Source organism: Desmodus rotundus, chromosome 3 (genome assembly GCF_022682495.2).
Source record: "Desmodus rotundus isolate HL8 chromosome 3, HLdesRot8A.1, whole genome shotgun sequence".
NCBI lineage: Eukaryota > Metazoa > Chordata > Mammalia > Chiroptera > Phyllostomidae > Desmodus > Desmodus rotundus.
In genome coordinates this window covers 149325432-149336137 of record NC_071389.1, presented here as the reverse complement: position 1 = coordinate 149336137, position 10706 = coordinate 149325432, and the positions used below count along the sequence as shown (strand labels likewise).

At 33.5% G+C, this 10706-nt stretch overlaps 1 protein-coding gene across 2 annotated transcripts; it reads left to right on the top strand.

The window, feature by feature from the left end:
* The first annotated feature begins 4883 nt into the window (after positions 1 to 4883).
* LOC128780478 (olfactory receptor 6C1) lies at positions 4884 to 9401 on the top strand. Of its 2 annotated transcripts, XM_053920677.1 has the most exons (3): positions 4884 to 5068; positions 5435 to 5680; positions 8425 to 9401. In XM_053920677.1, the coding sequence occupies exon 3, from the start codon at positions 8460 to 8462 to the stop codon at positions 9399 to 9401; it is 942 nt and encodes a 313-aa protein (XP_053776652.1). In that variant the 5' UTR covers positions 4884 to 5068; positions 5435 to 5680; positions 8425 to 8459. The 2 variants fall into 2 exon arrangements, with proteins under 2 accessions (XP_053776652.1, XP_053776653.1); XM_053920678.1 differs by lacking the exon at positions 5435 to 5680.
* Positions 9402 to 10706: the final 1305 nt, after the last annotated feature.

Genomic DNA, 10706 nt, shown 5'->3' with positions numbered 1-10706 from the left:
AAGTGATTATGTGAAATGTGTACTGCTGAAGGCACAGCTTAATAGAAACTTTCTGTTCTTCTCCAGATAAATTATTTAAGCACCTCACTTCTGCCTTTCCATCAGATATGTTTATATCCAGCCAATGCCTGTTTTTCTATGGGTCTTAAGTGTTTAAAGTTATAATAGATGATGGTAAATTTCTCACCTGTGTAACTAAATACTAGGTAAATAAATAACCTCTCATATCACAGTAGATTATGAATTAATTCAAAACATAATATTGTATAAAGACACTAAAAACCTCATATAAATATAAAATGTATGTGAAATAAGTATTAATAGAAATCTCTCAAATGCATTCTTCTGTATCTCAAAAACCATTTTACATAGTTTTTAAAATTATTAAAATGTCTACTTGCATTCATTAATACAATGTAGTTAAAACATTAGAAAAACTAAAAAAAAAATTAAATGTGGTATCAAAACAAGAATTGAGGTTATATTGATTTTTGTTTTGGTTTTCCTTTATAAAAATTGCAAAGTTTCAGTGCAATGGAGAATACAAAATGTACCTTATTTTTCTTTGCTAATATTCCCTAAGATAATAGATATTTTTAACCACAGATTTCCCCATATCTGCCCATCATGATTGAGAAGATAAACTATGGTCTACAAAGGCAAATTAAGTTACTTTGATAAAATTCACTTTGTATTCAGACTTTTTCAGCTGATACAAAAAAAATGCTCCTTTTACTGACATGAATAAACAACAAACTCAGGACCTGAAATGGTGTGAGACATTCATTCCAGGGATTATCCTAGAAATGATAATATGTAAATTACTTCTGCCTCAGTTTTCCTTTATTAGCAAAGCTACAACACTGTCTTCATATTTCCACTGTCCCTTTTACAGATGGTTCTGCCTCCCTCACTGAAGTTCAAGTCTAGTTCCTGTAGTTAATGAGTCCCTCAACTCTAATGAATTAAAAAAAAAAATGGTTGTCTTGGCACAGTAGGTAGAATTCTAACTGGACAGAGGGTAACTGTATTTTGACTTTGTTGATTTTCAGATTGTTCTTCTGATATATAGCTTAATGTGAAGGGCTCTACATATTTCCCAACCCACAGTAGAAATTCTTTCTCTTATTGCTCATAGACAAGTGCACCCTTAAGCATTCACCTCTTTCTTACCATTGTACTTTCAAGGAATGGGTTACATTTTTTCAAATATAAGGTAATACTACCACAGAGTGAAAGTTACAAACAATTTTGTTTGATTATGAATTATTTATTGGAGTTTTTCATAAATAAATGAAACAGTACACGTTTGCTTTTGTAAGATTATAGCAAGTATACAAATGCAAAGTGAAAATCAAGAGTGTGGGAGAGCAACATGCAAATGTTAACTAAATGAAGGTACACTACATGTATGATACGTGTGATAAGTGGGTATGTAGGTAGACAGGAAAGAGGAAAATAAGAGGGTAAGAGAAAGTTGATCCCGTTGATAAATAGAAATGCATTCAAAGAAGTTAATTCTCATATTCTATGTCCATATGTGTACACATATGAAAACTACTATAGATCTTGCCAAAAGGAATATTATTATGCTTTAAAGTGAAATACTATTTTAAAGTGTTGTGAAACAATGAAGGTTTGTTTGCAAATGTGAGGTTTGGTGAGAAACATATCAGATATATGAGTATGTTGGAGGTCATGTTTTGAGAGGGTTTCAAAAAGCATACTCATATTTAATGTCACATGGTAAAATTTCAAAAATAGTTTTCCTTTGACAACAGGGCAAATTACAAGTATGTAAGGATTGCACAAAATATATTTGTTCTATAACCTTCTTTTAATTACATGGCAATTACTGCCACATTATACTGTGATTGTAGAAGACATAAAGTCATTTCTTTTCATTGGTAAATAATCATCTTTAAAGTTGATTCGGACAAACATAAAGTTAAATGATTATTTAGAATAAAGGTTTTTAATATTATTGTAAGTTTGAGCATCATTAACTCATATTACTATGGGGTCTTCCTCGAATCCTGGATATTACAGAATGCTCTCAACTGGATAACAATCATTTGTGGACAATTGAGTACCTTGGTCTCATATTAGCTTGTGATGATTGGCTGATGAGGGGACTTTTAACGTAAATTTCTGCACACTTGTTTCTTTTTCAATAGAAGATGTGCAAAATTTCTCTGCTTTAATAACAGTTAGTGGATATTGCAAAACTGCTTATGGGGAAAAAGTTCATTGCTTCATTTCACTGGAGTTTTATATCAATATTTAAATCTTCATAGTATTTCTACTTTTGCTTATTTTTTTCTTTTTGTGCTGTTTTTATGAATAGATTTTTCTTAAAAAAATAAAACTCAGCATGCGAAATCACACAACAATAGCAGAGTTTGCACTTCTGGGCACATCAGACAACTCAGACCTTCAGGTGGTAATTTTTATCCTTTTATTTCCTACTTTGTATTCAATATGACTGGAAACCCAACCATCATTGTCCTCACCTTGATAGATGCCATCTAATTACTCCTAGGTATCACTTCCTCCAAAATTTCTCCTTCTTAGAAATTACATTCACCAGTGTGTCTATCTCCAGATTTTTCAGGGGATACAATCATTACTAATGTCAAGACCATTTACTGTAACAATTGTTTAGCTCAGTTGTTTTTCTTCATCTTCATGGGTGTGCCTAATTTTTTTCTTCGAACTGCCATGTCTTTTGACTGTTATGTTGCCATCTTCAAGCAGCTTCATTATTCCACCATCACGATCAAAAAACCCTGCACCCTGTTTGTCTTTAGTTTGAGACTAGGAGGATTTCTTACCATCTTCTGACATTCACACTTATCCTCCAGTAAGATTATTGTGCTTCCAATGTCATTGATATCTTCTCTTTGGACTATGTCCCCATTTTACACCTCTCATGCTCAGATACATGGTTTTTGGAAAGAATTGGTTCTTACTTTGCTTTTGTTACTCTGCTCTTCACATTGGCATTAATGATCTGTCCTACACGTGCAGCATTAGCACCATTCTGAGATTCCCGTCTGCTAGTCAGAGGAAATAGTCTGTATATTCATGTATGTCAGGCTTTTGACCAAAGGAAGAACAATGCTGGCCATATTCACAACACATCAATTGCCCCCATGTTGAACTCTTTAACTTATACCCTGAGTAACCAGCAAGTAAAGCAAGCTTTCCAAACTTGGTTCATAAAGAAGTGTTTTGTAGAAACAAATGAAAGTATGTATTAGCAAGAATGAATGTCACTGTCAAGATTCAAGAAAGGAGAAAATGACATTGTAACTTCTGCAGTGTCCCCCTATATCCCGCTCACAAATACCTGCAATGTTGACCTCATTTGCTTAAGTTTTCTTTTTTAGCTAAAAGTGACTATGTTGTGTTTTTCTTTCATGCTGTCTGGTAGGTTCCATGTAATCACAGATTTACATCTGGATAGTAAGCCAGTGGCTCTAGAATATAAGTAATTTTATTGATTTTTCTGAACAATGAAAATACTTTATATTATAATATCTAAAGGAGTATACACTGATTTAATCAACTTACTCTTAAGTTTTCTCTTGTGGTACTAAGATCACAGTTTCATGAAAGTATATGAAAAATGAAATTAATTAAACATCTACAACAACCATTTTTTCCATAGTATTGATTGTATATGCTCAATTATTCCCACTCACCTGATGGACTTGGATATTTATTTTTTGACTTACAAAAAATTTGAATTTTATTATATCCTATATGTCTTAGTCATGCTGAAGGCATGTATGTCTTATTTTATAAACTCTCCTTGTTTATCTGTATTATTCTTAAAATATGTAAAAAAGCACTAGGCAGCCATCATTACTCTTATGCCCACTAGGAGTTTGATAGGAATTTCATAAGTAATACTATCTATCTCTTCTATACAGAACACTTATTTTGTATCATATGCTGAGCCAGATATATTTTATACCATATATTATTTAGTCTTTACAGCTCTAAGATTAGACATGATGATGATGATGATGATGATTTTACAAACTGTATATTGATGTTCAGAAAAGCTGAATAACTTGTTGGAGGTCTTGAGCTGTAACAGCCAATAAGATAGCCTGATGTGAAAAAACAAAACCCAAAATCCTTAAGTACCTACAAATTGTACATAGCCTTTACTAATGACCTGCACAATTTTACTGGCTTTTAAACTCACTTTATCTCATTAGGATGTGATTTATTAGTAGTAGTCTATCACAGAAGGTAGTAACTCCTAATATTATACTTAGCATATAAATTATATCACGAATCAATCAAAACAAGAAATTCTTCAACTGACATTCCTGATGAGCCAGACAGAACAGGAAAAGAAAATCATAAAATATTAGCAGTATTTGAGCACCAAAGTTTTTTATTAGAAGCCAGATTAAAAATAATAGAGTTAATAAATGTACTTAGTGCAATGTGATAGATTATCAGATTTTTAAAATGACATAGAGTATTAGGTAGAAATTTATATTGGAAAGTAAGATATTAGGTTGCTAATCTTTGTCTGAAAAGAAATGTACAGAAAAACAAACTTCACATTTAGTATTCTGGTTTGCTTGTTGCAAGTTTTTCTGTTTCCCTGGACACTGACCCCCAAGATTCCTTTTCAAATTTCAATACTAGTGTGTATTATCCTTTATATTCCTTAGTGTATTGTGTGTATTCCTGTTCTGACTGAATTAGTCCCCTTGAGCCAGGGTCAGAGAGACTAGATAAAACAGGAAGTAGCTTATGCGAGTGAAGTCTGTATAGAAAACACACCAGAGAGTTTTAAAACATTTGATATTTTTTCTCTTTTATGTATTTGTTCCTTTCTCACTCTCTATGTCAAAGAAATATATTCCCTCAGGATAAAGTGGGAAATTTAATACAAAAACATTGGCAATGGAAAGCAAATTTGTCAAATGAGAGGAAATATTTTCAGGAATGTCGGGCTCTCTGGAATACAATGGTAGCTGCTGCTGTTTTTCATATTCCAGATATTCTGACTGTTAGTGAGCCTTTCTGAAAATCAGAGGTAAGTTGGGCATAAGGAAGACACTAGGGCAAATTAGGACAACTGTAATAGCATAAACAGTAAAATATACATTTTAAATTAAAATAAATAAATTAATAACAGTATTTTACTCACCAAAAAATTCCTTTGAGCTCTTAGAAGGAAATACAAGCATACATTAATGTGAGCTTTTACATTTATTACAAGTTAACTAAAAGCAAATCCTTTGACTATGGAGACAGCTTAAAATCCTGAGTTGTCATATCCGGGCTACAACCATCATATACTCAAGTTATATAGTCAATAGTGTACCTAATGATCCATTATTAAAAATGAACCATCTTTTAATGGAAATCTTATAACTACATGTCTTTTTTACTGTCTTAGTTCAACCAGAACCAAAAATTGCCCAGTATTATAGCTACCTACAAAAACAAAATGAAAACAAAGGACCCTCATTTTTGGTTGAAGAACCTGTATAGGTTAAAAAAATAAAAAGAAACAATGTTACTTTTGTAAGTGGTTTGAAACACACAGTGGAATTTTCCCATTCTCCTAAGAATGGCTGTGACCTGAGATCATGAATCTGGGAATGTCTCTGGAGCTGGCCTGCACAGCCCTTTCTGCTTCCACGTAAGTGATGGTGACAATGCCCTCCTCACTGCTCTTGGCTAAAAAATAACCAGATTCCTCCACAAGTATCCTAAATATTTCCTATGCAAAAATCAATATTCCATTTTCTTTGATTTATAAATAATTCAAAGAAAATAATTTCTATCTACTAAGAAACTAGAGTATGTCATTTAAAGATTAAGGTCAATAGACCAAAACCAAAATATGATTATTAAAGTATAACTTGTCAACAGTATGGTGATTGTGGGGGAGAGGAGAGTAAGGGAAATAAATAAGGGTAATAAAAGTATAATGAAATAATTTTGAGAAAAATGTCAGTCATAAGGATATTATAGCTACTTCTATATATATGCATGTGTATATCTGTGGCTTTCAACACATAAGTGAGAAGCCCTGGCCAGGTAGCTCAGTTGGTTAGAGTGTCATTCTCATACACCAGGGTTACAGGTTCAATCTCTGGTCCAGGCACATTCATCAAGCAACCAATGAATGCATAAATAAGTAGAATAACAAATCAATGTCTCTCTCTCTCTGTCTCTCTCTGTCTCTCTCTCTCTCTCTCATATCAATAACTAAATGTTTTCTAAAGAAGGAGACAATGAAAGTCTCCCAAATGTTACCATTGATTCATCACTTACTAGCTCAACTTTTTTCTATTGTTGTTCAAGTACAGTTGTTTCCATTTTCCTCCATCACTCTCCCTTGCCCAACCCACCCCCACTTCCCACCCTCCATGTGTCCTTTATACAAGTTCCTTGATGACCCTTCCCCCTCTTTCCCCTGTTATCACCCTCCCCCTCCCCTCTGGTTACTGACAGTTTGTTCTTTATTTCAATGTCTCTGGTTATATTTTGCTTGCTTGCTTGTTTTGTTGATTAGACAACTTTAAGTTAAATAAGATATATTTGAAGTTAAATTTTTAGCTGTATATATTAGAAAGTGTAAAAAGAGCTAAGCATATTTTGTTTTATTATATCAATTTAGTCATTCTCTATTAAATAAAGGCAGGAAATTATGATCTCTGTGTCTAAGTGTTTCTAATTGAATATAGACTATGAAGTACTTTATGTAAGAGAACAGATTTTAATTTCAGGTAGTCTATGATTATATTTGACTTTTACCAGTTATATGAATATATCAAAGGTACATACCTCTCTGAGTCTCAATTCTTTATCTGGGAATAAAAATAGTTTCATGGGTGTGTTGTAAGGGCTAACTGAGAGAATATATAAAAGTCCTTAGCATTTCACTAAGATAAAAAGTGCTTTTGCTAAATCACAATTACTATAAATATCTTTCCCAAAGTTGGGAATTAACTCCAACTAAAAGAAAACTAAAGTAATAAAAAAAACTCTATACAAAGCATACTAAGTGCCACCTGATTTGTATTGTTTAATATTGTTTAAATTATTGAGCAAAAAAGAAAAAAGAGAAATAGCTTATGGACACGGACAGCAATGTGGTGATTGTGGGGAGGACGGAGGCTGGTTGGAGGTGAAGGAGGAAGTAAGGGGCTTAAACAGTAGTGGAAAAAATATAATTAAGAAAAACACCCTTGAAATTTTAACATCATTTTTTATAAAAATTAAACATGGTGTAACGTTGGTTGATAAAATTATATAAATTTCAGTTGCTGGTAGGGATGTAAATTGGTGCAGCCACTATAGAAAACAGTATGGAAGTTTCTCAAAGCATTACAAATAGAACTGTCATATGGCCCAACAATCCCTCTTCTTAATATCTACCCAGAAAATTTGAAACTATGTACTCATAAAGATATATGCACTCCTAAGTTTATTACAGGGTTATTCATTATAATCACTTCATTTTGAACAGAGAAAACAAACCGTCAAGAAATTAATTCATCTAAAGTCACAAATCCATTGAGCAGCCCATTTGTATTTTAATCCAGATTTCTCTAACTGCCTAATCCATATACTTTCTATAATAATAAATTACCTTAGAGTGCCATAAATAATAAACTAATAACACTGATTGCATAATTTCTTATTAATTTACTTTTTTTCTTGTTGAAATTGTAGATGGCTAGCTAATGAATTAAAAGTGTGAGGTTATTAGTTAATATTCATCATAAACCCCTGCAGATATGTTACTATTTCTAAAATTATTATTAAATTTGATTGATGATATGCACTTTGTCTCTATTTTTATGAACACTAGCATGAATTGTGGGAATTGAATTTGGCCAACATTACTGAAATGATGAAATATAAATTACGCAGACTTCACCAGGAAAGTAGTCACCTAAAAGAATTGTAGACACACGGAAACAGCATCCAGTTAAAATAATCCTTCCTAACACTTGATGGGTCTTCCTGAGGACTCTTTGTGTCATTCAAGCCAAGAAAGTTACTTTTTTATGAATTAAATTTATAGGGAGCTGACATTGAGTAATAAGATTATATAGGTTTCAAGTGTACATTCCCCTGATACATGAATCTGTACCTTGCATTGTGTGTCCAACACCCAAAGTCAAACCATCCTCTGTCACCATATATTTAAGCTCCTATACTACCCCTTCCAATTCCCTTCCTTCCCTAGTTACCACCATACTGATATCTGTATATGAAAGAGAAGAAATCAAAGGTCCGTTGCTGTTATAGGTTCCCTTTAAATTTCCCCTGCTGGTAAAATAACATACTATTTCAGCCAAATTCTGATTCCACACATGGATAGTTCTTCATCCACAATTCATGATGTGTTCCTTGTATTTTCTCTTATAGATCTGGCAGGAGGAAAACAAAAAAGCAACCGAAGAATGAGAAACCATACAGAAGTAACAGAATTCATCCTCCTGGGACTGTCAGATGACCCAAAGCTTCAGGTGGTGATTTTTGTCTTTCTGCTCTTCACCTACATGCTCAGCATCACTGGAAACCTGACCATCATAACCCTTACCCTGCTGGATCCCCATCTCCAGTCCCCTATGTATTTCTTCCTCAGAAATTTCTCCTTATTAGAGGTTTCATTCACAACTGTCAGTATACCTAAGTTCTTGGGCACCATTATTTCAGGGGATAAAACCATTTCCTTTAATGATTGCATTGCTCAGTTTTTTTTTTTCATTCTTTTGGGAGTCACTGAATTTTACCTTCTGGCTGCCATGTCCTATGATCGCTATATTGCCATCTGCAAACCTCTGCATTACACGACCATCATGAATCGAAGAATCTGTATACTCCTTGTCTTCTCTTCCTGGCTAGTTTCATTCTTAATTGTATTCCCTGGACTCATGTTGGTCTTGAACCTCGATTACTGCAAATCAAATATTATTGACCATTTTACCTGTGATTATTTCCCCCTGCTGCAACTTTCTTGTTCAGAAACAAAATTTCTAGAGACACTTGGTTTCTCCTGTGCTGTGTTTACTCTGATGTTCACGTTGGCGTTGATATTTCTGTCCTATCTCTATATCATCAGAACGATTTTAAGAATTCCTTCTAGTAGCCAGAGGACAAAGGCCTTTTCTACGTGTTCATCTCACATGATTGTCATCTCCATCTCTTATGGCAGCTGCATTTTTATGTATATTAAACCTTCAGCGAATGATAGGGAGTCCTTGAGCAAAGGAGTTGCTGTGCTGAACACCTCAGTAGCACCCATGCTGAACCCCTTTATTTACAGCTTAAGGAATCAGCAAGTCAAGAAGGCCTTCATGAACATGGTGAGGAAGACTCTTTCTCACAAGCAAATTAAATAATGTGGCATAATGAATTAGAGACACATTGCAGGAAAAGGAAAAATATAAGCATGAAATTTCAGTAGCTTCTTCAAATCACAGTAAACTCCCTGTCATTCTGGTTTATTGTCTTTTTTTTCTGTTTGTTTTTATATATTTTATATACTTCTTTTATATAATTAATTTAAGTTACTTTTCTTCTGTCTTTCTGACTCTCATTCTTCTGAACATGTCAAATTTTTTAATTTAATGTTTTTTTTATGTATAGTTGGTATAGATTTTATGTTGGTAATGTTAATTTCAGGTATACTATAACACAACTTCTTAAACAATAATGATGTTTAAAAGTGAATTTATATGTGGAGTTTCATTTAGGAAAAAAGTAAACACCAGGATCCCACCCAGCTCCTTTGGTCCTCAGCAGCTTTCAGGCATTAACAGTATGTTAGTTCCCATCAGGGCTCAAGATCACCCAGGGGTGTCCCACCCTTTGGCATCTCTGTGCCACACTGGAAGGAGAAGATCTGTCTTGGGCCACACATTAAATACATTGCAACATGTAGTCACTAAAAGATCTCACAATGTTGTAAGTAAATTTATGATTTTTTGTTGGGCTTCATTCACAGCCATGATGGACTGCATGTGGACCACGGGTTGCAGGTTGGTCACCCTGGCAGACACCAGTGCTTGGACAGCCCCTGGAAAGCCCAAATGTTGTACACATGTTCTACTCTTCTTTCCTCCAGAGGGAGGGGCCACTGAGCAGTATTGGCTTCAATGTAGTGCTGTAAATAGGTGAAGCATAAATTATCCAGAAAATCCTGTTATAGTGTCATACTTTCTTTACATTAAATCCTTCTAAATTAGTTGAATCTCACCTTATGGCCTAGAATATAGTTGTCACTTTTGTAATCATTTCTTGACCATTTGAGAATTATGTATAATGACAGTTGAGTGCAGTGTTCTATATAAGTTAACTAGGTCAAGTTTGTTAATCACATGATTTAAATTTGTACTTTTACTGTTTGTGTTATTACTGAGCTATGTAAATATCCTTATACAAATATGGGGTGGTTTCTTTGTAGTTATATCAATTGTTTGGGTTTTTTTAAATCTTAACACTGTGTTTTTATACAGACAAAATTTGAAACTGTCATTTCTTCTCTGGAACATAACTTTTGTTATCATTATGAAAAACAAGAATTCCTCTTTTAATGCAGTACACTTTTTTTCAGTAACATCTACATTGACTAATGTTGATGCAGCTATGCACCAGCAGTTTTTTAAAAATTTTGCTTACATCACATATTTTATTTATCAGTCATT